Source organism: Tursiops truncatus, chromosome 13 (assembly GCF_011762595.2).
Source record: "Tursiops truncatus isolate mTurTru1 chromosome 13, mTurTru1.mat.Y, whole genome shotgun sequence".
NCBI classification, from domain to species: Eukaryota; Metazoa; Chordata; class Mammalia; order Artiodactyla; family Delphinidae; genus Tursiops; species Tursiops truncatus.
In genome coordinates this window covers 6,494,782-6,522,065 of record NC_047046.1, presented here as the reverse complement: position 1 = coordinate 6,522,065, position 27,284 = coordinate 6,494,782, and the positions used below count along the sequence as shown (strand labels likewise).

Sequence of the window (27,284 nt, the reverse complement as noted above, 5' to 3'; positions counted from 1 at the left end):
AGACAGTGTGGGGCTGGGGGAGAGGAAAAAAAATGTAGTCACGGCAAGAATAATTATGACTCTTCCAATATTCTGTTTATATACATGAATATGTATTATATATGTATACATGTAAACAAACATTTTAAATTGCGAATTTGCTAATCACTGTACCTCCATTATTTCGTTTAATCCATACACACACAAACCTACAAAGGTAAAAAAAATAAAAATAGTTCCATAAGAACAAGGCCTTGGGGACTTCGCTGGAGATCCAGTGGTTAAGACTCTGCGCTTCCACTGCAGGGGCACAGGTTCAATTCCTGGTTGGGGAACTAAGACCCCGCATGCTGCTTGGCGTGGCCAAAAAAAAGAACCATGGGAGACCAAGGCCTTCATCTGTCTTGTTCACTACTTTCCCCTAGCCTAGTTTATGGTCTAGTGTAGATGACAGCAAACAAGCAATTGTCACATTATAAAAAGAGAAAGAATACAGCAAAAAAACTAAGACATTGTATTGATAGTTAATGCATCAGCGTCTTTGGAGCTTGGTTGGAGCAATTCAGTTTCCAAGTGGCCCCCAAACTCTAGTTGTACACCGGGACTAGATGAGTCCTAGATTCTGAAGACAGAGGTCTAACCTAGGAACTCCCACCTTTGAGGTACTTTCTGAGCATCTAAGCCAGATCCTTGCTGCCATCTCTGCATAATCTCTTTACCTTGAACCAAAGTAAAAGGTGTTTCAGGGGATATTTATAATATAACTGCACATATGCACACGAATGTTATGCACAAGGTCATTCACTGCAGCAGCATTTGTAGAAGGAAAAGATGGGAAACAACTTTAATGTCTTTGAAGAAAAGACTAATTAACTAAACTATGGTACTTTCCTACAGTGAAACAGTTGTTCAAAAGGATGAAGCACTTCTGGGACTTCCCCAGTGGCGCAGTGGGTAAGAATCCTGCCAACTCAGGGGACATGGGTTTGATCCCTGGTCCAGGAAGATCCCACATGCCGTGGAGCAACTAAGCCCGTGTTCCACAACTACTGAGCTTGCGCTCTAGAGCCCGCATGACACAACTACTGAAGCCCGCGTGCCACAACCACTGAAGCCCACGTGCCTATAGCCTGTGCTCCACAACAAGAGAAGCCACCACAAGGAGAAGCCCGCACACCGCAACAAAGAATAGCCCCCGGTCGCCACAACTAGAGAAAGGGTGCGCACAGCAACAAAGACCCAACCCAGCCAAAATAAGTAAATAAAATTAAAAAAAAATAGAATGAAGCACTTCTGTCTATGAGAATATATATTTTGCTTGCACGTTCGCGTGGAGCATCTCAGAATGACAACCCAAGTAGCAGTTGTTATCAGGGGATGGGAACTGAGAGACTGAGGGTCAGAGGCAGGAGGAAGACTTACGAGCTGCGTCCAGAACAGAGATACTACTGGAAGCAGATAATTCAGAAAAATCCCTATTCAAGCATGGTATGGACTCCCCCCAAGTCGGGGGGGGCTATTTATATTTACACTACACTTCTTATTTCATTCAACATATTTGAGCCAGATACCATGTTAGAGGTATTGTGTTAGGGACACAAGTTTAAGAAAAACAAATCAGGTGGGATGTGAGGGATGGTGCCTGCCCTTGAGATAAATGCCCTTACAATCTAGTGGGCATTAATCCCAAAATTACACAAAATGTAAACTTGTAGCTGTGACAAGGCTACATAAAAGCTAACAGAGCCTATTATAGAGTAATTTGACCTCATCAGGGAAGTCAAAGAAGGCTTCTTTGAGGGAGCGATAACCCAGATAAGATTGGAAAAGTAGGTGTTAACTAGGCAAAGTGAAGAGAGAACTGCACTTGAGAAAGAGGAAACAGCACATGCAAATGTCCTGAAACAGGAGCAAAGCAAAGAGAAGGGACAGTAACGAAGCAAGTGCACCAGGGACTTCCCTGGTGGCCCAGTGGTTAAGACTCCGCAGTTCCACTGCAGGGGGCATGGGTTGGATCCCTGGTCAGGGAACTGAGATCCTGCACGATGGAGCCAGAAAACAAAACAAAACAAAACAAAACAAAACACAAAGCAAGTGCACCAGTTGTTAACATAATGTTTCTCAGCTCCAAACCCAAGCGTCTATGCTCTGCTTTGTGATGCACTGCAGAACTACATTTCTGCTTTGCCAGCTGTTTCAGTGCCGCTAGGCTGGAGCAGGAAAAAGTTTCCTGTGAATGTCATCCCAGCAACACCTCTTCACCCTGGCACGTGCATTTCCCTCCAAAGTGATACCGCAGCAGCTATATCCCGTTTGCAGTTTTTCCCACACTTACAAAGCTGGCCTCATCACACCAAACTCTCCTCTCAGACACGAGGACCAGTGAGAGCAACCACAGGGTCACCCTCCAAGCTCAGAGACACTAACACCAGTTGAGCAGAACCCCCTCCTTGGAGTTTCGGTTTCAGCAACACGGGGCCCCTCTTCTACATTTCTAAGTTTATTTTTTTTCGAAATATTTACTTAGCTGTCTCGGGTCTTAGTTGCAGCATGCGGGATCTAGTTCCCTGACCAGGGATCAAACCCTGCCACCTGCACTGGGAGCATGGAGTCTTAACCACTGGACCACCAGGGAAGTCCCGTTTATAAGTTTAAATTACACCAACCCCTTCCCTTTTTCCCCTTAGCCTGAGTGGTGAGAATTGCTTTCCACAGTTGCAAGGCCTGTGATGCCTTCAAGTTCTCTCTTTACCCTTTCAGTTACCTAGTTCACCAGTTTATACCTAGTTAACAATTTTTTTTTTTTTTTTTTTTTTTTTGCCACACTGCGCGGCTTGTGGGATCCTAGTTCCCCGACCAGGATTAAAACCAGGCCCTCGGCAGTGAAAGCACGGAGTACTTACCACTGGACGGCCAGGGAATGCCCAACAATTTCTTATCTTAAATTTTCTTCATTAAATAACTGGTGTAGTGTCTGCCTTCTGTACCTTGATATAGCAAGTAAAAAGGAGTTACTAGTAGGATTGCAAAAAGTAGATAAAGATCATTCTGAAAGAGCCTTTTATAACTGAGTTTGGACTTTATTCTGTAAGCTACAAAGAACTCAGAAGCCTGTTATGCAGAGAACTGCCATGGTTAGGTATGCATTCTAGAAGAATCACTCTGGAAGCAGTGCAGCAGTTGGATCTAAAAACTGGGCTGCAGGTACAAAGACCAGACAGGTTGAGAGGAGAGAAGAACAGAACCTGAACTGGAGCAAAATTGTTGAGCAATAGAAGAAGGCCAAGTGCCATTTGCTGAAACGCTGACCTCAGGAAGACAAACAGGTCTAAAGAGGAAGACAATGAGTTTGGCTTTAGGTATGAGGAATGCTTTGCTTACCTATTGTTAGGGAAAAAATGACCCCCAAAGGTAATGACTTAACTACTGCAATGTTATTCTCATGATTCTGCAAGTTGGGCTGGGCTCAGCTGGACAGTTCTTCTGGTTTTGCTGACAGTCACTTGTGTGGTTGTAATCAGCTGGTGGATCAGCTGTGGGCTGGGCTCAGCTGGGATGCTGGGACAGCTGTATCTCTCTCTCTCTCAAAGTGGTCTCTCCAGCAGCCTCTCTATGGTTCTTGTACTGTGGCTCAGGACTCCCAAGAACACGAAAGCAGAAGCTTCTAGCCTTTCTTAAATTTTAGGCTTTCAAGTGACACAGTGATGTTTCCACCATATTCTGTTGGTTAACAAGGTAAAATAGGACTCAAGGAAAGTCACACAAGCGTATGAATAGCGGGAGATGCTGTTCACTGGAGGCTATCAAAGTAAGTCTATCATAAGGAATTTTGAGAGGCCTGTGGGAATCCAAGTGGAGATGTCTAGCAAGCAGTTGAGTCTACAGCTTGAGGATCCAGATGGGGATTAAAACATGAGAGAGGATAAAACTGTACTCAGAGAGAAGAGCAGGGGGCCAAGGGCAGAAACCTGAGGTCCTGTATCTAAAAAGTGAATATGCAATGAGACTTAGAAAGATCAATCAGAGAGGTCAAAGCAGAACCAAGGCAGTAGAGTTTTAAGGAATGAGTGATCAAGCAATATCTAATGCAGCAGAGAGCACCAGAATGTGGGCTGAAGCGTGTACTGGATTTTAGAAGGTGGTAGACATAATCGCAGGTAGCGGTATCGTTATTGTTGAAGACTTTATTTTTTAGAGAAGTTTTAGATTCCCAGCCAAACTGAGGAGAAGGAACAGAGATTTCCCATCTACCCCCTGACCCCACATTTGCATAGCCTCCCCCACTATACACAGCCCCCGCCAGATGATACATTTGTTACAATTGATGAACCTACATGGACACATCATTATCACCCAGAGTCCATGGTTTACTTCTTCTTGGTGGTATACATTGTATGAGTTTGGACACATGTATAATTACATGTTCTGTCATTACAGTATCATTCAGAGTATTTTCACTGCCCTAAAAATCCTCTGTGCTCGGTAACAGCAGTTGTTTTGACTGCCCAGAATCCATCTCTCTCTCTCTTTTTTTTTTTTGGCTGCACCACACAAGTGGGATCCCCAACCAGGGATCGAACCCCCACCCCCTGCATTGGAAGGCAGATTCTTAACCACTGGACCACCAGGGAAGTCCCATCTTGTGTATTTCTTGCCCCAGGTTTAACCACTGGACTGCCAGGGAAGTCCCTAGAATCCACCTCTCTTTTTTCAGATAACCGCACCTTAAATTTATCATGCCCTCTCAAAGTCCATGTGGTATGGAAAGGGCTAACATTCTCCCACATACATCACTCCAGGGTAGAGCATGTAATCTGGGTCTGGCCAATTGGAATACTGGATCCACTGTCAAGGCCGCTTTGATTGGTTTAGTGCCAGCCAGTGAGTTTCAATTCTAGAACTTTGTACTGAAAATAATAGGAAAAAGACACTCCCTTGCCAAAATAACATTGAGAAGTAGGGGCAAAGGCCATGATGTGGAGCTGGAGACCAGTCTGTGAAGCCAACCTAGAAATCAGTGGTGCAAAGGGCAGGATGGGGAGAAAGAGGGAGAGACTAAACCCTGTTGACCTTCTGATGACATCCTTTGAGTCCCTGGATCATCCTTCGATGCCTGAAGCTACTCATACCCTGAACTTTTCTGTTATGAGAGACAATAAACTCACTTTTTTTTTTTGGCTGCACTGGGATCTCAGTTCCCCGACCAGGGATCGAACCCGTGTCCCCTACAGTGGAAGTGTGGAGTCTTAACAACTGGACTGCCAGGGAACTCCTCCCTTATTTTCTTAAACTAGGCTGAGCTTTGTTTCTCTCATTTGCAATCCAAAACAATCTTGACCGGACGTCCCTGGTGGCGCAGTGGTTAAGAATCTACCTGTCATTGCGGGGGACACGGGTTAGAGCCCTGGTCTGGGAAGATCCCACATGCCGCGGAGCAACTAAGCCCGTGCGCCACAACTACTGAGCCTGCGTGCCTGGAGTCCGTGCTCTGCAACAAGAGAAGCCACCACAAGGAGAAGCCCGCGCACCGCAACGAAGAGTAGCCCTCGCTCGCCGCAACTAGAGAAAGCCCGCGCACAGCAACGAAGACCCAACAAAGCCAAATAAATAAAGAAACTTATTTATTTAAAAAATAAATAAATAATTTTTTAAAAATTAAAAGGAAAAAATCTTGACCAATACAATAATTAAAATGCAATTTTGAAAGGTTCATGTATATATTTAAACTAATTTTTAAAGTGTTTTTTTAACTTCTCTATTTTATCTTATTTATATATTCTTGGCCACGCAATGTGGCAAGCAGGATCTTTAGTTCCCTGGCCAGGGATTGAACCCATGTTCCCCTGCAGTGGAAGCGCAGACTTAACCACTTGGCGGCCAGGGAAGTCCCTAAATTTGTTTTGTTTTGTTTTGTTTTTAAGATTTTTTTTAAATGTAAACCATTTTTAAAGTCTTTATTGAATTTGTTACAATATTGCTTCTGTTTTATGTTTTGTTTTTTTGGCTCCGAGGCATGTGGGATCCTAGCTCCCCAACCAGGAATCAAACCCGCATCCCCACACACACTGGAAGGCGAAGTCCTGAACTGCCACTGAACTGCCAGGGAATTCCCCTCTCTCATTTAATTCTAACAATAAACCTATGAGGTAGAACGAGTATTGTTTTACTCTCACTTGCTTGCATTCCAAGTATATTACATATATTGTATATATGCATGTTGCACATATTAACACATACGTGTATATATACATATGGGGGAAGTTTATATATTTATGTACCTGTGTATATCTATCTATCCATCCATACATACATATTTATATATATACACACACATACATATAATAGGAAAAGGTATGTATATTATTTATACTCACAGATGAATGGAAGGAATTAGTAGATCACAGTGGTCACCAGCTGTGGAATACATGTCCCATTCGGTAGAACCTTTTAAGAACTGATGCTGGGACTTCCCTGGTGGTCCAGTGGTAAAGAATCCGCCTTACAATGCAGGGGACACAGGTTCGATCCCTGGTCAGGGAACTAAGATCCCCCATGCCGTGGGGCCACTAAGCCCGCGCTCCACAACTTCTGAGCTTGCGCGCCTCAGTGAGAGAGCCCGTGTGCCGCAAACTACAGAGCCCAAGCGCCACAACTAGAGAAAAGCCTGCGTGCCGCAACGAAGATCCGGAGTGCCGCAACTAAGACCAGACGCAGCCAAAATTAAAATAAAATAAATAAGTAAATAATAAATTTAAAAAACCCCTTCCATTAAAAAAAAAGAACTGATGCTGGGCTTCCCTGGTGGCGCAGTGGTTGAGAGTCCGCCTGCCGATGCAGGAGACGCGGGTTCGTGCCCCGGTCCGGGAGGATCCCGCGTGCCACGGAGCGGCTGGGCCCGTGAGCCGTGGCCGCTGAGCCTGCGCGTCCGGAGTCTCTGCTCCGCAATAGGAGAGGCCACAGCAGCGAGAGGCCCGCGTACCGCAAAAAAAAAAACAAGAACTGATGCTAATAAAAAAGTATTAAACAATAGCAAAAGCCTGGAGCAAATATTGATTCAAAGATAACCCTAGAGTAAGGAAAGTCATCTCAGCACTGGTGTGATTTCACCCACGGCATCTTAGGAAAATGGAGATCGGTAAGCAGGCAGGCAGTCCTGAAGCATGTCACATTTTTCCAATATCCCGAGTCTCAATGCAGATTACTGTAACTGTAGCTATTTGCAATCCTTCTGTTTGCATAACTGTTTGCAAAATTGCTGTTCAGATTGACCAATCTATCCATCTACCCTTGGCTTAAAACCATGTAGTGGCTTCTTATCAGATTTGGGATAAAAGTCTCAGTCCTTACTAATGGCTTTTGTGTCCATCAGGGTCCGGTCAGGAAAACAGAATTTAAAATAGGAAATTCATTAAACAGGTGGTGGAGGGCTGAACAAGCAGAAAGGGAACACTGAAGTCATTTAATAATAACTGCAGGAAGCAGCTCCCACTTCTAGGGCTGGAGAACAAAGAGATCCATTGGGGTTAACAGAGAATAAGAATCAGAAGAGGATTCCTGGAGGGCTGGTTCTTATGCCGCTGAGAAAGAGGCACCATGACGTTGGCACTGGCCCTTCAAGAGCTTACGGGAGGGGCCCTGCAAAGCTGGGGCTCAGAACTCTGAAGAGGGGCTGCTGCTGGTACTTCTGAGGTAGCACGCTGAGGCTATTTCTGGAAAGAGCCTGGAGAATGAACCAAATGGCCTGTCAGAAGCAAAATGTCATTACTTACTCTGACAGGAATAGCAAGCAAACGGGCAGGAGTGAGTCCCTCCCCCTGCCTTCCAGTCTCCCTGTATCCTCGCCTATTGACAGAACCTAACACTAGCTGACAAAGGTGCACTACAGTTTGCAGCCCAAATATTGCAGGGCAGGGTGGAGAAGAGTGAATTTGGAGCTAAGAGACCAGCACAGCCTTCAAGGGCCTATGTGATCTAGCCCCTGCCTACCTTCCCAGCCTGATGCCCTCCATTCTCATCATACACTCAGTTCCGATCACATTGGGTTTCTTTTTCTTTCCCCAGACAACCAAGCTTATTCCCACTTCTGGGGCATTTGCGCTCACTATTCCCTCTACCTACAAGTACCTTCTCCCTTGGGACTCACTTATTTAGGGTATAACCTAAAGCCACCAACTCAAAGAGGATTTCTCTGACTTCACCAATCCATAGAAGCAATGATCTCCGCACTCACACTCTGTAAAATTCCCTGTTTTCATTTCACCCATAACATTAATCACTATTTAATATTTAAAAAGTGATTTCTTGTTTGTTTCTGTCCTAAAAAATGTAGGGATCTGTCTTATTTGCCACTGTATCCTTGGGGGACCAGACAGTGTCAGGTATACAGCTCAATAAATGTTGAATTAATGCATTTTAGAGAAAGTAAAAACCTCTGTGTATTTATGGAAGCTGGAAGGAAACTTGGAGATCACAGCTGACTCCATCATTTGACAGCTGGGTAAACCGAGGGACAGAGAGCTGAAATATACCAAAGGGCACACAGTGAGTGAGAAAATTGTTGCTTCCTACTTTTCCCAGTGTTTTCACATATATCACCTTATTTTGCTCTCCTACTTTCCTGGTGCAATGGTAGGGTACTTGGGCAATGGTGGGGATTCCAAAATCTTCTTGGGGACCGAAGAGAGAGAATGGATGAGTGACCTCTCCTCCTATGTCCAGGAGGGATCCCCAGGGAAGAGCTGTAACTGGACACCTTACCTGTGTTCAAAGCAAAGAATACCCAGGACACCTATGTTTCTCTGGGACCTTACGACCCAGCTACCCTGGGTAGAGAAAGGTGCCCGGTTGTTTCCGTGGGGTTAAGGTAGCCCTCTAGTGGACTAACAGTCAAAAGACTTATCCAGGACCTGCAATTAAATTGCTGGGTGACACTGGGCAGCAAGTTAGTTACATGTTCCTGCTGGTCCTCTCTTTCCCCATCTGTAAAACGGTTGGGGTATGTTGGGCTAGGATCGCTGTGGCTCAGCGAGGCTGACTCAGTTGGTTAAGAACTGTGCCCGCGGGTTTTGAATACTGTAAGAGCGGACTCGATAAACCTTTCAATTTAGGAATGAATGGATTAAACTGCTGAAAAGGTCAAGGTGGTGCAGATGTTAAACTGCTGGGACCTAGGCTTCCCAGGTCAAAAGGGGAGGTCGAGGGGTCAAAGGTCGGGTTCCGGTCAAACGCCCGAAAAACCGGAAGTCCCGAGTGGGTCTAATCCTAGTCCGGGCCTCCAGCCGCGTGACTAAATCTCCCCGGGGCGGAGCTGCAGCACCCGGAGAGGGCGGAGTTTGGGGCCTCCCAATGGCAGCGCGGATGTCCTTCCAGCGCAGCCAATCAACGTGGGAAGACGGTAAAATTTAAACCCCCTCCCACGTCCTCCGCTGGGACCTGTCCTGAAAGCGTTTGTATGAAGTGCGGCCGCTCGCCCCGCCCCCTCCGGGGAGGAGGGGAGAAGGGCGGGCTTTCCCTCTCGAGTTCGCCTATCACGGCGGGCAGCCTGGGGAAAGGCGGGCGGCGGCGCCAATCAGGGCAGCAGCCGGGGTCCGGCGGAGCAGTTGGCTACACTTGTAACTTTTTTCGAAAGCTGCGTTTCCCGGGAGATCCTAGGCGGTGACAGAGCGCGGCCATGGCTAGAGGTATTGGCCCGGGTGGCCAGCGCCGGGGCAGCTGGGATAGGGGGTCGCGCTGGAGGCGGGACCGAGGTGGCGGGAGCTGCGGCAGGGAAGCGCTCTCCCGCCGGCTGCTCGCACGGAACGCGGGGACGAGCTGGGGTGCGGGGGGGAGGGGCTGCGGAACCTTCCCCACCTCGTCCCCACCCTCGCTTCCGAAGCCCCCAGAAACCCCTCCTACTCCCGTGCTTCGGTTTCCCCTCTTTAAAGTGTGGGCACCCGGTGGCCTGCCTCTCCCGACGCAATGGGGCCATATGTCAAAGCTGTTTGGAAACGAAAGCGCAGGGCACCTCCAGGGAATGGTTGTCATTGATACAAATGGGGGGAGGGCGAGGCTTCGCCTGCTTAAGGGCTCTCTCTTGTTAGGAAAGGAGGTGACCCCGAGGCGAGGGCGCAGATCGGTAACCTACATGGTGGGGAGCGCGTCGGAGTGGACCCCGCGGCAGGCGCCTTCCTTTCCCTCCCTACTCCCTGAGTCAGCTCTGCGCCGCCGGGGCGGGGACGGGCCCTGCTGGCCCACTTTGGGGTGAAACAGGTCCCCTGGCACCTCCCGGGGCGGCCCTTCGCGCCGCAGCTGATCAGTACTCCTGCCCACGGGAGATGGCTTGGGTGGGTTTGTGCAGCCGCGAGGGAGGCGATGTCCCTGCCTGAAGTTCTTCGCAGTTAGTTGGCTGTCAGGACAGTAAGACCCACGTTATGCGGCAAAGTGATCTCCAACCGCTGGTCATTTCCAGCCGCTGTGTCTCCTTCATGCAAAAACTTTAGCGTGATGGTTCACTTGAATTATTATTTAAAAGAAATAAGTTGAGGTTTTACATTTTTCTCAAAATTCTCAGGGTATTACATATTAGTAGGAATTTGCGTTAATGCAGTATGCTCCCTGTGGCGATCATAATGAATAAAATAAGGATTCATTCAGCAAATATTTATTGGTCTTCTTTGTTGTCAGCTCCTGCACCCAGGTGCATCATTTATTTTCCCAGCATCCCTTTACGGTCTTTTGGGACAAGATTTACCTAGATTATGATTAAGAAATGAGGCATAGTGAACTTCATGTTAAAGAGCTTCGTAACCCAGTCCACACAGAAAAGTAAGATGCCTTAAATATTTTTCTTCAGAAAAGGGTTAAGCATCTAAAAGTATATTTAATAATATCTGACTATTTTATCTGACATATCTTAATAAAGCTGTGCTTCCCTGATTCATTTTTCCCATCACAGCAGCAAAATCATTTAAACTACCTGGTTTTTTTTTTGTGTTTTTTTTTTTTTCAGTACGCGGGTCTCTCACTGTTGTGGCCTCTCCCGTTGCGGAGCACAGGCTCCGGACGCGCAGGCTCAGCGGCCATGGCTCACGGGCCTAGCCGCTCCACGGCATGTGGGATCTTCCCGGACCGGGGCACGAACCCGTGTCCCCTGCATCGGCAGGTGGACCCTCAACCACTGCGCCACCAGGGAAGCCCTAAACTACCTGTTTTAACAGTAGTGCATTAAAAAAAAAATAGCTTGCTTTAATTAATCTGTTGGGGGGAAACAAAGTGAACCACTTTGCCATTGAAATACTTGAATACTCAATATGGGCAAGTAATAATTACCATTGAGGGCCAGGTGCTTTATTATGTCAGTTAATCTTTACAAACTGTTACTTCCATTTTTCAGAGGTGGAAGCTGAAGTCCAAAGTCACTGTCCAGACTCTGGCCATTCTGTGTCTTTGTTTGTTCCGCTCTACCTCCCTTATTTAGCCAAAGTGAAGATGAGTGTACCCAGCTTCTACCATAACAGGTTACAAATCACCTTTGTAATGTACTGGTTAGTGATTCTCAGTGACTCACATGACCCCCCCCCCCCAATGAAGGGTCAGTCTTTTTCTTCTAGAAAAGAGGTCTTTGTTCCTAAGTTGTAGTTCACTTTGAGAGCCCTGCGGAGTCACATGAACAAAATGTTCAGATACTGGGTAACTCCTCTCTGGTTTTGAAGTTTTACAATTATGTAAATATTTACAGCCTCAAGGATATTACTTTGGGCAGGATCCGTACATCTACTTTTCCCCATTTCTACTGCCACTGTCAGGTGGCCTCATACTTGGTCTCCCTCTTCCCACTGTGACCATCTCCAATTTATCGTGCCTCAGCAGCTAGAGTGGTCCCCAAGAACACAGATATTTATCATGTGACTCTCACCACTCCTTCTGCCCCTAACCTCCCCTTTTGTTCTTAGGATCAAATCCACAGTCCTCACCCTGGCCTGTAAGGGGCCTACCCACCCCTCTGGCCTCAATGTGCTCCATCTCTGTCTGTGTTCATTGTTGCGTCTTTAGCACAGGGCCTGGAACACAGTAGGTAGTCAATAAATGCTTGTTGAATGGATGAATTGGTATTTTAGTGTCTGAGTTTGAGGAAAGCAGTATACATTTTTTTATGCTGAAGTATCCTCATATCCATCAGTATCTCAGTCATGTGACCCTTAGGCAAGTGATTTATTTTCCCCAAGCCTCGATTTCTACATCTGTGAAATAGAATAGTACCTTCTCATAAATGGTTGGGAAGGTTAAATTAAATAATGCATTATTGTACGGCCTGACACAGTAAACATTCAGTAAGTGCAAGCTATTAGTATCATTGCTGTTGGATTCTATTTCTATGAGACCCTGGGCAACATTAAGAGTTTTTATTTCTGTGACTGGGTATATGTATTTGTTATGCACATATGAACACCTCATGTACAGACAAAACAAAGTGTTTTGAAACTTTACTGAAGGATTTGAACTAAATTTTCTAGCTACTAGAGCTGCAGAGTTGAGAGAAATGGGTGCTAGACTTGTATTTTAATGTATCCCCTGCATTTTGTGGGCTATGATGGAGAAAGCTATAGCCCTGAGTAGGTGTGTGTAGTGGGGGCGAGGGAGTTAAAATAGTATGAGAAATGGACAAGCTGATCTGAGCATCTGCTTCCTGCCTCCAGACCATGATTCCCATGATAGTTTGGCAACAAACTACAAACCTTCTCTGCCCTGCAGAGGTAACAGACACTGTTTCAGATGGCTCAACCTGGGTGTCAGAGTGTCACTTTAGAATCCTAACTCTGCATAGTCTCTTGGGTATTCAAGTGGGCAGACTAGCCTACTCCACTGGAGTCAGTGGTTGGATGGGTATGGCAGGGGTTCCCCAGCCCTGCTCTGAAGGATTCTAAAGCACGAGCTGATTTGGGAGGTGTTGTCCTGAGCAGTGTCTTGCCATTTAATCCACTGTCTTATCCCTTCTAACGGGAGGCAGCTACTTAAAGTGACAGCCATTTGTTTATCTGTGGATGTCAAAGGTGCCCTGGGTACGTTATGGAATTCATAGTTCTTAGTTTTTATCCACGAGGATGCTGAGGCCTAGTCTGGGTAAGGGAGTTGGCTATGGTCACAAAGCACCTCTGGGGCAGATGCAGGGAGAGATACCCAATCTTTGCCTCTCAGGCCATAACCCAAGGCTAGATGCCCCGAGGTCTCTTGTTTGCATTATGACTTTGAACAAATACAGGGACTCTTTTGGCCATGGGCCCTCAAACCCTAATGGCTACAGCACAGTGGTTCAGGGCAGTAAGGTATACTGGAACCCCTGCCTCCCAGGACATCTCCTCGGGGACAGGAGACTTGGGTGACTTGCTAAACCCTCTGCAACACCATTTGCTCCTGTATGTTTATTTCCTCACCTGTAACCTGGAAGTTAGTGGCCAGGAGTGTAGGCTCTGGTCTGTTGGCCTGGTAATCTATTTCTAGTTCTGAGAACTTGGCCAAGCTCCTCACTTCTCCGAGGTTGTTTTCCCTGTCTGTGGAAGAGAAAATAATGGTGTCTACCTTCAAAGGGCTGTTGTGAGGTCTGAATGGCATAAGGTATGCAAGAGAAGCACCCAGCAAACATACCGTTATAATTCCTGGCTCTATTTCCCCAGGGTCCGGACCGGTCAGGTGCAGACCGCCTGGGTTTGACACCTAACCTGATCGCTTTCTAGTTCTGTGGCTTTGGACAAGCCTCTGCACCTCCTTGGAAGCTCAGTATCCTCATCATAAACGGTTAGCCACAGGACCTGGCCCCCAGGGGCTTGCCGGGAAGGTTAAATGCCCAGGAAAACACTCCGTGAGCACAGGCTCGGGCACACAAGAGGGCTCTCGCCTGTCGCGTTCACCGCTGCCGACTGCGCCTGGCACGGACGGGTCTCCCGAAATAGCCGTTGAGCCAGCGAGAGTAGGAGCCTGGCCGGCCGAGAGCCCGGGCTGTCATTATCATGTTTCACACCCCTTCCTCCCCGAGTGGCTGAGGACGCGCGAGAGGGGGCGCGCCCGAGTCGGGATTCCTCGCGGCCGCGGGGCCCGCCCTCCTTCGTTCCCTCCCCTTCTCCCTCCCTCGCTCCGGAGGAGCCTCGCAGCGCCGCCCCTGCCAGCCCCCTCCCCGGCCGGGAGCGGACGGTGGGTGGCGGCAGCGGCGAGCGGGCGGGCCGCGGAGGACGCGCCGCCAGCGCCTCCCTCCTTGCGTCCTCGGTCCCGGGCCGGCCGGGGCTGCCGCGGCGCGCGGGTGCCGGGCTCTGCCTCGCAGGCCATGGGGGAAGGGGGCGCCGTGGGGCGCCGCCGGCCCTTCCCTGGGGCGCCGCGGCGGCGCTGGTGGCGGCGGCAGCAGCAGCAGCAGCGGCAGCGGCAGCGCTGGTGGCCGGGCCGCGGCGGCGGCGGCGAGGGCGAGGGCGCGGGGCGCGCCGCCATGGGCCTGGCCGGGCTGCAGGTGGGTGTGTCGGGCCCGGCCGCGCGGGGGGCGGGCGGCGCGCGGGGCCCGGCCGGGCCGGGCGGCGGGAGGGCGACTCGGGCCCCGGCCTGGCCCCGCCGGCCGGCCCCGGCCTCCCGGCGGCGCGGGCGGCCCACCGCCGCCGGGCCCTCGGAACATGGCTGCGGCGGGAGGCGCCGCCGCGGCGCCCGGCCCGGGCGGCCCCGCTCCCCGCCCCGCCGCGCCCTGAGCGCCCCCTCCCCCGCTTCCCCCGGGTCCCCCTCTCCAGGCAGGAAGATGTCCAAGCCCCGCGCGGTGGAGGCGGCGGCGGCGGCGGCGGCGGTGGCAGCGACGGCCCCGGGCCCGGAGATGGTGGAGCGGAGGGGCCCGGGGAGGCCCCGCACCAACGGGGTAAGCAGGCACCCTCCCCGCACTCGCTCGGCGCGCCCCGAAGGGCCGTGCGGCCGGGCGCCCCTGCCGACCCCGCTCCGAGAGCACGTGGGCGCCCCCGCGGCCCTGGGGCGGGGGTGCGGGCGGGGCGCCCGGCCGGGCAGCTTCCTTTTCTGCTGCCTGCCTGGGAGTGGCGTCCACACCCGCTCCGCCATGACCCTAGCAGTGTTTGACCTCGTAAAAGTTTGTGTCTTTATGGCATTTCCAGGCCCCGAGACCCAGCCACCCCTGTGGTGGCCGCCTTCCCAGAGTGTGCGGGGCCTGCCCGGGGCCCTCGGGGAGGTCACAGGGTCTCGCTGACTTGGTGTTGAATGGCTCACCAGGCAGAAAGGCTCAGTAGGGTTTCTGGGAAGGCCCTCCTCCTGTCTGTGCTTACTCAGAGGAGAGGCCGCACACCCAGAGACACCAGCAGTGACCTGTCCGCCCCACCGGTCTGCCCACCGCAGTCGAGTAACCGCCCTAAATGCGACGTCTCTAGGCGTTTCTTCCTTTAGCTCTGCACCCCCCCAGTTAGCCCGAGAGAACTACCCCAACCGCAGCCCAGTCCCGCAGTCTGTGGAGGCTGCTGGGCTGCATGATTTGAGAGGGGCCAGGCTTGGGCACACAGAAGGCTCAGGCAGTAATGGCAGGTCCTGCCAGCTGACCTCAGGACTGAGAAGTGGTTGATCAGGTTCCCTGAGGCCCGCTTCTGTGCCAGAGTCCCTGCAGCTCCTGCCAGGGCAGTCGGCTCCTGCACTAGGCCAGCCCTTCCCATCCCGGCCTTGTTTACCCTGGTCCTTCTGACCTCCTTGCTACGGGTAGGTTGTTTCCTTCTTATATAGACCTTTGTGGACGGCTGGTTCTGCTGGCCAGATGTCCCCCCTTAGCGAATGGAATTAGAGACGGACTTGGACCTGGGGGATTCTGAACCTTCCACTGCTCTGCTGGGGCTGGAGTAGCCCAGTTTTTGAGAGATGTTGTCTATTTTTTGTCTTTTGTATTCTGATTGCCCCCTTGGCTGCCTAAATCTTGTGGGATCTTCTTCTTCAAGCCTCTTTCAGAATATGCATTTGTCGTTTTAGGAGAATGTATTTACCGGGCAATCAAAGATCTATACCTACATGAGCCCGAACAAATGCTCTGGAATGCGTTCCCCCCTTCAGGAAGAGAACTCAGTTGCACATCACGAAGTCAAATGCCAGGGGAAGCCGTTAGCCGGAATCTACAGGAAACGCGACGGTAAGCCTCTGAAATGGCCCTGTTCTGACCATAGCTGGCCGGCTCGCATCCTGCAGAATAATGTAAATGTGCTAAATTTTTATCCAGCCTTTTCAAGCCAAAGTTCAAGAGGGTTGAACCATGTTTGGTCTTGCTGCTGGGAAACACAGACAAGGGGGAAAGAGCTGCCTGTTCCAGGGCGTGTGCCCTGTTGGTCTGACAGGTTCTCCCTGCTTTCACAAGAGTTAGCGTGTCCTTCAGGCTTGATTATCTTGCCAAGTTGCAACAATATGGCACCTGGCCTGTTGTTAGAGAGGCTCACAGGTGCTAAAAGTACAGAAATTATGAGTCTAGGTTGTCCAGACCAGGCTCTTGCACTCCCGCTGAGTCGTGTGAACCTAAGGAACTGATTTCCTTCCCTTTTATGAGGTGGCCTTGACCTCAGTTCTAAAGTTTCTTTCTACTCAAGTGTTCAGTGCTAGTCTCTGGAGCATCATACTCTGGAATGAGATTTGGGGTTAAAATATTGAGCAAGAAAATTAATGGTTATTGAAAATTCTGTCTGGCCCTGCAAAACACGCTGAGACCTCTTACACATCTTGTTCTAACCCAAATATTCCCTTTTAAAGCTGAGGGCGGGGCGGGGGCGCCGGTGCACGTGAGCTTTCCCCAATTCACCGTGCTCCTTTCTGATTAAACCTTGCCTTAGAGAAGCAAAACTCTGGCTATCAGCAGCTCCGTACCAGGAAGCTTTGTATTCGTTAACAGAAAGTGCCGTAAGAGATGGGGTGGCCCAACCTCTGGGCCAGATCTGAGGCCCCGTAAAGGGATGGGGTGGCCCAACCTCTGGGCCAGATCTGAGACCCCGTAAGGGATGGGGTAGCCCAACCTCTGGGCCAGATCTGAGGCCCCGTAAGGGATGGGGAAGCCCAACCTCTGGGCCAGATCTGAGGCCCCGTAAGGGATGGGGTAGCCCAACCTCTGGGCCAGATCTGAGACCCAGGGGCAGGAGCCGGCCCTCTGCCTGATTCCCCCTGGGACATAGGGTGATGTTACTTCATATGACTTAAAGGTTCCAATCCTAGCTCTGCCATTGATCAAAGGAAGGGACGTGGGCAATTTGCTACTCTTTTCTGAGCCTCCGTTCTCTCTGTACAGTGGGAGAGAGAGGAGTCCTACAGGACCATTCTGAAGGTCAGTTAAAGAGCAGGTGCAGATGGGCTTTGTGAGGGAATTCCCTGGTGGCCCAGTAGTTAGGACTCGGCTCTTTCACTGCCCTGGACCCCAGGTTCAGTCCCCGTTCGGGGGAATTAAGATCTCAAAAGCCGTGCAGTGCGGCCAGAAAAAAGGAGTGGGGGGCGGCTTTGTGAGCACTCCATACGTCAGCCTGTTCTCCACTGGGCTGTGAGCATCACGGCCTGCCCCTCCCCGCAGTTCAGCGTAGGCAGCACTCAGAACAGCACTCACCACACTGGGTTGGGGAAGGGGCTCTTTTGAGATGGCACTCAGCCAGTCTCACGTCCCCTCTGGAACGGGGCAGGATGTAGATTGTCCTAAATGGGGACACGGGGCACAAGCTAGCTGATTTGACTCGTAGTGTTATTACGTGGCGACAGTCAGAATTGGGGGCTGGAGGAACATTGGAGGAGACCCCAAGGTCCAGGTTCTTGTCCATGATTCTAGACCCTTTTCCTGCCTTGATGCAGACTCAACATGACTGCTGATGTTCACGAGCACCACCCACTTGTAGGGTTATGCCTGACGCCTTACCTCCACCCAGGAGGGCGTACAAGGAGCCAGAATGGTCTGGATGGGTGCTGATGTATTTATTTTTCTCTTTTGTTTATTGAGATATAATTCTGATATCCTGAAGTTCACCATTTTAAAGGGTACGATTCAGTGGTTTTTAGCATATTCACAGATATGTGCGACTATCACCTCTGTTAAACTCCAGTACATTTTCATCACCCCAAAAAGAAAGCCTGTACCTATTCACAGTCGCTCCCCATTCCTCCCTTCCCCCAGCCCCAGGCAGCCCCTAATTTATATCCTGTCTCTATGGATTTGCCTATTCCGGACATTTCATATAAATGGAATCATCTAATACGTGGCCTTTTGTGTCTGGCCTCTTTGACTCATTATAATGTTTTCAGGGTTCATCCATGTTGTAGCCTGTGTCAGTACTTCGTTCCTTTCTGTGGCTGAATAATATTCCATCCTGCAGATGTACCACATTTTCTTGACCCATTCATCATTTGATGGACGTTCAGGTTGTTTCCATTTTTTGACTATTAATAAGCTGCTGCAGACGTTCATATACAGGTTTTTGTGTAGACATCTGCTTTTAATTCTCTTGATAGATTCCTAGAACTAGAATTGCTGGGTCATATGGTAACTCTATGTTTAACATTTTGGAGAACTGCCAAATTCTTTTCCAAAGTGACTGCACCATCTTACATTCCCACCAGCAATGCATTATTTAATTATCTGTTAAAAGTAAAATCTCTTTTGAAAAAAAATAGTCCAACACTGGTGCTCCACAACTATTTTTAGTAACAAGTCATTGGCGACGTCCCTCAACAACACACTGACTGGTGTCGGGGCACCGTGCTGGGAACCACTGTGAACACTGGGCTTCGACCCTGTTAGAACAGGGAATTTAAAAAAAAAAAAAAAAGAAAACGAGTCTGAAATGAATCACTCCAGGCAGCTAGCTCTTGGGGAAGAGGTCTTTGCTGGGGAGAGGTTCTGCTTTATTGCCTTACTCCTGTCCACCAACACTGGCCCACCCTTTAGGAATTTAGCTTTTTTCCCTGGGGTCTGCAGCCCATTTCCTGAAAAGCCATTGGTCGAGCCCTCACGCCAGTGTTGCTGGCCGTGGTGCTTCTGCTTCAAGGGCTCTTTCAAGATGCAGAAGGCCCGATGTGTTGATTAATTAGATGAGAGGGATCCACTCACAATGTATATGTTGACTCATCATGGTGTAACATTTCAAATATCTTATAATTGTATTTCTCAATTATACCTCAACAAAGCTAGAAAAAGAAAAAAAAGATGCAGAAGACCAAAAGCTGCACCCAGTGTCTGGGTCAAAAAGTAAAGCCAGACGCTTTGCCCAAGATACTGGTTAGTGGACACCAGGCTTAACAGCCCAAGGGCACGGCTGCCCAACACGCCCCATCCCTCTCTTCTCTCCAAGCCTGTCTTAGCATGCGGCTGAGGGCTGGAAAGTGGGAGCCGGTGGGTCCAGAGTCAGCCTGTCTCCCCCCACCCTCTGCCCACAGAGAAAAGAAACTCTGGGAATGCAATACGAAGCTCCATGAAGGCCGAGGAACAGAAGATCAAAGACGCCAGGAGAGGTCCCCTGGCCCCTTTTCCAAACCAAAAATCTGAAGCAACAGAACCTCCCAAAACCCCGACCTCGTCTTGTGATTCTCCCAATGCAGCTGCCGCCAAGCAAGCCCTGAAAAAGCCCGTCAGGGCCAAACAGGCTCCCAGGAAAAAGTAAGCGCCCCCTGGAGGCCACCCCTAACACAGGGCAGCCTGCCCAGTGCTGGCAGGGGTGAGGCCACCCACCCTCTCAGCCCCTTGAGCCGTCAAGGCTCAGATTCCTGAGTCGCCACCGGGGACACCACTGTTTGTCAGCATCTTGGTCTGTCACGGGTCCAGAGCTCAGGAGCCCGCTCCCCGCCGAGAGTAGGCAGCCTGTCTTTGACACTCTCTGAGGCCCCCGTGGGCAGGTGAGCCTGAGTGACCCTGGGCCACGGTGGACAGAGGTGTTGAAGTGACATGGCTTCCAAGGAGCCTGCTGCTCGGGGGTTGTGTGCCTCCTGGACGTGAATGCGGTCTCGGTGCTAATACTTGTTTTCTCCTCTTCCTTTCTCACCCCAGAGCTCAAGGAAAAACGCAGCAGAATCGTAAGCTCACAGATTTCTACCCTGTGCGAAGGAGCTCCAGGAAGAGCAAAGCTGAGCTGCAGGTAGAGTCCCGTGGTTTTGATTCCGGCTCTCGGAAGGGGCAGGGCATACCAGTGGGCGGTGCTTGCCGTGCACAGCCTGAGCTCGCTTTGTATCATCTTGGGACAAGTCTCTTGGCCTCCATGGCCTCGATATTCTCCTTGGTCTAGTGGGGGCCGTCATAACTCTGGTCACCATGAAGCTTAGTTACGATGCCTCTGTGAAGGAGCCTTGTCGCCTGTAGCACGTGGCCTGGAAAGTCAGGACTTACCATGAAAGTGGCTTTGGCAGGGCCGTCGGAGCCTAGGAACATGAAGGCTGCATGCTCTTGGGAGGCTTGTTTTTCTGCTGTCCAGAAGTTTCATGTCTCGAGGTGGTAAAGAGCAGTGGCTTGGGAACCACTTCCTGGTCGTATGACGTCGGGCCGGTTACTTAACCGCTCTGTGCCTCTCTGTCCTGTCTGTAAAATGGGATAATAAAGTAGTACCGTGTGCGGTTGTTGGGAGGGCTGCATTCTTAAGTTAATGCACGTAGAACACTTAGAACCATGCCTGGTATGCACTGAGCACCTGTTAACTATCGTCACTTGCTTCCCCCGTGTTGTCCCTTCCCGGGGCCCCTCTCTGCTCTTTCCCACCCAGCCACTGTCCCTCAGAACGTGCGAAAACCAGGCAGGAAGGCTGATTGGGCTGTGAGGCCCCTGCCTGCCGTGTTTGCAGAGTGCTGAGCTGTGCACAGGCGATCAATATTTGATGCAGTGAGGTGTGGTTATTGCCTTTCTGTTAGGGAAACCCAGGGTGTGGCCGGGCCGTGCAGCCCCCGGCTGCTTCTGTCCACCCTCCCACCCCGGGAGCGGCAGAATAACCCGCAGGCTTGGGAGTAGCGCTCAGGATTGCCCCCCACGAGGGAGGTGGGGGCCTGGCCTTTCAACCGGAACAGACCCCTTCAGCCTTTTGATGTGAGAGCTGTGGCTGTACAGATGGTGATCTAGCCTCTCTCCACCCCCCCACCTCTGAACTGGCAGGACTTCCTTTAAAAAGGTGGGGAGGTCCATCTTTCCCCCTAGAGAGAAGCTTTGGCTTTATTTCCTTAGAAAGGCAGCGTCTTTCAGCCAAGAACAAGCTGTTGCAAGCTGTTTGCCTGCAGCGGGAGGCAGTGTGAGGTCATCGTAGAGACGGCACTGCAGAGGGCGAGGCGGTGCCCAGCCCCGCTCAGAGCCGCCGCGCCCGCACGGGGAGGCTGGAGCTCCACCAGGCGCCGCTCTGGGCTGTGGGGCGGGGCGGGCAGCTGAGTTGGCCTTTTTAATTAAAAACAACAACAACGGGGCTCTCTGTCGGGGCAGTGGAGGCTGCAGTAGGGTGCGCCGCAGGTCTGCCGGACCCTGCAGCAGGCGGGCGGCAAGCAGCAGGCGGCACAGTAAAGCTCACGCTGTCCCTGGACGCAGAGCCAGTGGCGAGGGAGAGACACGCTGTGCCCGCCGCCGTTTGTGTTGGCTCTGCCGCGCGCGCACCGCAGCCAGGTGGTCGCCGGCCAGGACGGCGAGGCAGCTGTCGGCCGGGCTGCTGGGCTGCGGCTGCCAGGGCGGCGGCAGCTCTTGACCGCAAAGTGAAGCCCGAGGGCGGGGCAGCTGGGCCTCGTCTCAGGGGTGAGGTCAGGCCTGACCTGCCTGCCCTCCGGGGCTGGCCGAAACCGAGGCCCGGGGCTGGGTGTGGGCAGCGGGGGTGAGATGGACAAAGAGCTCCGCAGACAACACCTTGCTCCCTTCCCGCCCACTCAGGCCCTGGGTCCCCCGTGGGCTGCTGCCGGAATCCTCTTTAGGACGCTCAGAGCTGGCTGATCACATGCCCCAAACCCCGAGCCTCCAGAGTGAAACTCAGGGCCGTGCATTCAGGGCCTCCACGGCCCCGGCTCTCCTCAGCTTGTCTCCTCTGCCTTGTTCTGTCACGGCAGGAAAGTCCCCTGTCGCCTATCTCAGTTCTCCCACGATTACTCCCATTTATCTCTGCACACTTGTAACTGATTCATCATTTAACAAGGTAGCTGTGTGTGTGCACGTGGGGTGGCGGGGGGCCGTTGTTGCTTTGAGGGCTTACTGTGTGCCAGGCACTGTTCTAGGCCAGAAGATTCCGCAGTGAGCAGGCGGTGGGCACACGCACCCCGTCTAAAGGGCGCAGCCTCTGAACAGCCCTGGCTGCTGTCGTATGAAGTCAGAGTCCTGATTTTTAAATGTCAGCAATTTCGCTATTTTCTAGAAGTCTGCATGGGCCAAACAGAACATAGCCACAAGCCCGATTCTGCCCTTGGGGCCACCACTGTCTTCCTCTTGGCCTCTTTAAACCCCGGGTGGCGACGGTCCGCCTCAGACGGGCATTGAGGAAAGGATGGGGGCTTGGGGGCTTGGGCATCCTTTGGGACCAGTGCCCTGGAGGCCAACTGCAAGTGACCTGCGGGCGGCCGGGGCTCCTGGAATGGCCTCGGAGAGAATGCTGACGCACGTCTCATTTTTTCTCTCCTCCCCACCCAGTCTGAAGAAAGGAAAAGAATAGACGAATTGATTGAAAGTGGGAAAGAAGAAGGAATGAAGGTAAGGGGCCGCAGGGCCCACTCGTGGGAGTTAAGGCTGTGAAGTCGCACCTTCCCTGGTGCAGAGGCTCACATAGGAGCTGCGCTGCTTCAACCCTCTGATGGTCACTGTGACCAGGCGGGCTGTTACAGGTTGTCCAGGGACCAAATGCTAAAAGTGTCGTTAAAGGGAAGGCCTCACGAAGGAAACATGAGATGTCACCCTGAGGAAACTTTTTAAAAATTATGATGAAATACATGCAACATAAAATTTACCATTGTAACCATTTTTAAGTGTACAGTTAAGTACATCCTACAGTCACAGTTGTGCGATCATCATCTCTGTCGAGTTCCAGAACTTTTTCATCCTCCCAAACGGAAACCCCGAACCCATCTGCACTCACTTGCGTTTCCTGCCCTCAGCCCCTGACAGCTACCAGTCTGCTTGCTGTCTCTGTGGGTTTGCCTGTTCTGCACACTTCATGCAAATGGAATCATAGAATCTGTAGCCTGTTTTATCTGGCTTCTTTCATTTAGCATGACGCATAGGGAAACTTTCAAAAAGACAAACTGATCAGATTTTTCTAGACTGTTTTCCTGGGAAATGGCAATGCCCAGGAGATTTGCTTTTCTCTTCGTATATTTCAGACACACTGGGTGGATGAGAGGGGAGCAAGTCTCCATAGTGGTGGCCAGATGGCCCTGGACTAGGACCCAGGGGTTGGAAAGCTTCAGTTTCCACCCACCATTGAGGGGGATCTGAAATTTTTTTTTTTTTTTTTTTTGCCCACACTGCACGGCTTGCGGGATCTTAGTTCCCTGACCAGGGATCGAACCTGTGCCCCGTGCATTGGAAGCTCAGAGTCCTAATCACTGGACCGCCAGGGAATCCCCTGGGGCAGGGGCCCCCAACCCCTGGGCTGCATGACCAATACCGGTCCCCGGCCTGTTAGGAGCCGGGCCGCACAGCAGGAGGTGAGCAGCGGGCGGGCGGGCGAAGCCGCATCCCCGCTACCCATCGCTCGCATCACCTCCTGAACGTCCCCACCCCCGTCCATGGAAAAATTCTCTTTCACGAAACCGGTCCCCAGTGCCAAAAAGGATGGGGACCGCTGCCCTAGGGGGGATCTGAATTTAAGTCTGGACCCCTCAAGCAATCACCCACCATCTCCAGAAAATGGAGTGAGGAGAAACCCAGGAGGGTTAATTATGGGATAAAGGAGAGACTCAGAACACTGGGTCCTACTACTCCCCCGAAGAGGCCAGGACGTGGATTTGAGTCTGTGCTACACGGCTTCCTAGCTTTGTGGCCGTGGACACAACTCTGCCTCTCTAATCCCGTTTTCTCACCTGCAAAATGGGGCAGCACCCACCTAGCAGATCTCTCAGGCTCTGGCGTAACAAGGCTCTGCAGATGGGCACGAGGGGGCTCTGGGCGATGGATTGCGGCAGCAGTTGCACAGCTGTGTATGTTGACTAACACCCATCAGACTGTACATGTGAAATGAGTGAATTTTATGGCCTGCCGCAGTAAAGCTGTTCCAAGAACGCGGTGCAAGCCTCCCGCCCCCGGAAGCCGGCGCTGCACTGTGGCGTTTGTTGCTGTTATGAACCAACCCTCCCTCTTGGCACCACCCAACAGATTGACCTCATTGACGGCAAAGGCAGGGGCGTGATTGCCACCAAGCAGTTCTCCCGGGGCGAGTTTGTGGTGGAATACCACGGGGACCTCATCGAGATCACCGACGCCAAGAAGCGGGAGGCTCTGTACGCGCAAGACCCCTCCACGGGCTGCTACATGTACTATTTTCAGTATCTGAGCAAAACCTACTGGTAAGTCCCCTAGTGCTTCGAGTGGCTCTTCCCCGCCCCGGCAGAGGTCCAGCCAGAGGGCCACCGAGGGCATCCTGACTCTCCTGCAACAGCTTCTTGTTTAGTTCTTGCTACCTTTTTTCAAAGCTGTGATGCAGCTCCCCCACTCCCCCACTTCCCATGTTTAATTTTGGGGATCGGAGCGGTTCTGGATGCCATCTCGTGGGACAAGACGTAGACCAGTCTCATGAAAGCCTGCGTAGGGGCTCACCTGGCCTCTCCTCTGGGACCCGTGGCCAGAACAGCTCTGGGAATTGCTGACTTCTCTGTCCCCAGTGTGGCAGTGTCATTGATTGCTTTTTCTTTAATAGACTGTACTTTTTAGAGCAGTTTTAGGTTCCCGGCAAAACTGAGTGGAAAGTACAGAGCGTTCCCATGTACTGCCTGCCTCCACACCCGCACGGCCTCCCCCCACTGTCAACATAGTTGATTTTTATTCACTTATTTATTATGCAGAACTTCCACAAAGAGCCTTTTGCATTCCCGTCTAGGCCTGCCCCCTGCCTCGGATCCCCCACACCGAGCGCCTCTCTGGGCTCTTAAAGATATTTTTTTTGAGTTACTTCGCTTTCCCAAAAACGTGGCCCTAAATAACCGTCCCACCAGAGCTGAGAGCAAGCATGACTCTGACTGGGTTCAGAACCCTCTTTATCAATTTAATCCTCTGCCGCCTCCCTCCCCACCAGCGTGGATGCAACCAGAGAGACAAATCGCCTGGGAAGACTGATCAACCACAGTAAATGTGGGAACTGCCAAACCAAACTGCACGACATCGACGGCGTGCCTCACCTCATCCTCATTGCCTCTCGCGACATCGAGGCTGGGGAGGAGCTCCTGTATGACTATGGGGACCGCAGCCGGGCTTCCATCGAAGCCCACCCCTGGCTGAAGCATTAACCCCACGGCCCCGCCCCTCCCCCCTCCCTTCTTCAATGGACAAAGTGCCCTCAAAGGGAATTGACTTTTTTTTTTTTTTTACACATTTAATCTTAGCAGATTCCTTCAGATGTTTTTAAAAAAGTATATTAAGATGCCTTTTCACTGTAGTATTTAAATATCTGTTACAGGTTTCCAAGGTGGACTTGAACAGATGGCCTTATATTACCAAAACTTTTATATTCTGGTTGTTTTTGTACCTTTTTTGCATACAAGTCAAACGTTTGTGCTTCCCGTGCATGCAGTCAAAGACTCAGCACAGGTTTTAGAGGAAAGAGTCGAACACGAACTAGGAAGCTGGGCGATGCGCCTTCGTCCACCTGAGGAGCCGGGACTCTCTCCCCTCCTCAGCCCTAACGTCCCAGTGCCAGGCGGGCGCGAGGAAGAGCTGCCTCCCCACGGCCTGGACGGGATGTTCCCAAGCTCTTGTTTTCCTGACATCTCGACAGGCGCACATGGAAGTGTATGAATATTTTTTAAAAAGGTTTCACAGTAAGATAGTCTTCCCCTCTGCTTTCTCGAAAGCTTACTGACCCGGTGGCTCACGGGCCGGGCCTAGATTTACTCTTCCACGGGCTGCCGCTTTTCTGGGCACCTCGAAGCATCAGGGCGGGGAATCAAAGCAGATGTGGGCAGGAACAAGCACTGCTTACCTAGCCCTGCCGGGCAGGGGTTCCCGAAACTGGGTTAATTTCTTTATAGAAATGTGAACACTGAGCTTATTTTAAAAATATAATAAAAATCAAAAAACAAAAAAGAAAAAAAAGAAACCACAGAAGACAACTTACATGTATATAGGTCTTGAAGTGAGTGACGTGGCTGCGTTTTTGTTTGGGTTTTTTTTTTTTAGTTTGGCTTTTTTTCTCCCCCTTGGTTTTGTTTCTGTAGAAGAGATTTGAGATGGTACACTATTCTAATCAAAAATAAAGTTTTGTAGTGCGACCAGAAATTACTTACCCAATTCCCCACCTCCCCATCCCCGCCCCAACCTGATTCTGCTGGGTTGAAAGTTCCAGACCTGCTGTCAAGGCTTTTGTTTGTCAGACCCCCTGGTGTCCTTCCTGTGAAGATGCAGCCGTGAACCAAAGGGTGAGCCTACAAGCCCCGAAATACAGGGTCCCCAGCCCAGCTGCTGGAGTGCAGGGGAGCGGGCGGGCCCAGCGGCCCAGGGATCACGGCTAAGGGTAAAGTTTTCACCTCGACTGTGACAGCAGGAAGAGCAGCAGGTAGCTTCCTCCCAAAGGGAAACCGATTCCCACTTTCTGTTAACCTGTAGTTCAGGGGCCTGGGGCTCTGGAGCCGTGACGTGGGGTCTCCTGGCCCCCTGCTCCCAGGTAAATGTGAATGGAGACAGGCATGAGAGCCTGTCCTCAGCTTCAGTGCCCCTGTCCCGGTCTCACGACGGTGCTACCTAAGAAAGTCTTCCCCCCACCCCACACTTGCCTGGTCAGTGGTCAGTGAATTGGAGGAGGATCTGATGGGAGTGTGTAAATGTGAGATAAAATGTCTTGGTTGTACCTGTTTGTGGTTTAGCTTTGTATTTAAAAAAAAAAAAAGGAAATAAACTTGAAAATTATTTGTCATCATAAAAATGAAATGAAAATTAAAATATTTATTGCCAGGCGAGGCTACGTGTGTCATTCTGGTTTTTTGTGTTTTTTGTTTGTTTGTTTTTTACAAGGCAGAGGCAGAAGAAAGGTTGCATTTTTTTGGTTTTGTTTTGTTTTTTGTTTCGGCCACACTGCACGGCTTGTGGGATCTTAGTTCCCCAACCAGGGATTGAACCCTGGCCCTCGGCAGTAAGAGCACGGAGTCCTAACCGCTGGACTGCCAGGGAATTCCCGTTTTATTTTACAAAGGGCCACACACCAGTGTGAATCAGT

General features: G+C 51.0%; 1 protein-coding gene across 13 annotated transcripts; it reads left to right on the top strand.

Moving 5' to 3' along the window:
• The first annotated feature begins 9,634 nt into the window (after window positions 1-9,634).
• Window positions 9,635-27,028, top strand: KMT5A (lysine methyltransferase 5A). Of its 13 annotated transcripts, none has more exons than XM_073789958.1 (9): window positions 9,635-9,659; window positions 14,718-14,839; window positions 15,940-16,096; window positions 17,234-17,269; window positions 19,360-19,579; window positions 19,967-20,054; window positions 22,556-22,615; window positions 24,236-24,426; window positions 25,152-27,028. In XM_073789958.1, exons 1-9 carry the CDS (start codon window positions 9,650-9,652, stop codon window positions 25,360-25,362), a joined length of 1,095 nt encoding a protein of 364 aa, XP_073646059.1. In that variant the 5' UTR covers window positions 9,635-9,649; the 3' UTR covers window positions 25,363-27,028. The 13 variants fall into 13 exon arrangements, with proteins under 13 accessions (XP_073646059.1, XP_033692647.1, XP_073646065.1 ...); XM_073789959.1 differs by lacking the exon at window positions 9,635-9,659 and adding an exon at window positions 14,318-14,449; XM_073789960.1 differs by lacking the exon at window positions 9,635-9,659 and adding an exon at window positions 14,347-14,449 and having other exon boundaries at window positions 14,722-14,839.
• The last annotated feature ends 256 nt before the right edge of the window (window positions 27,029-27,284 follow it).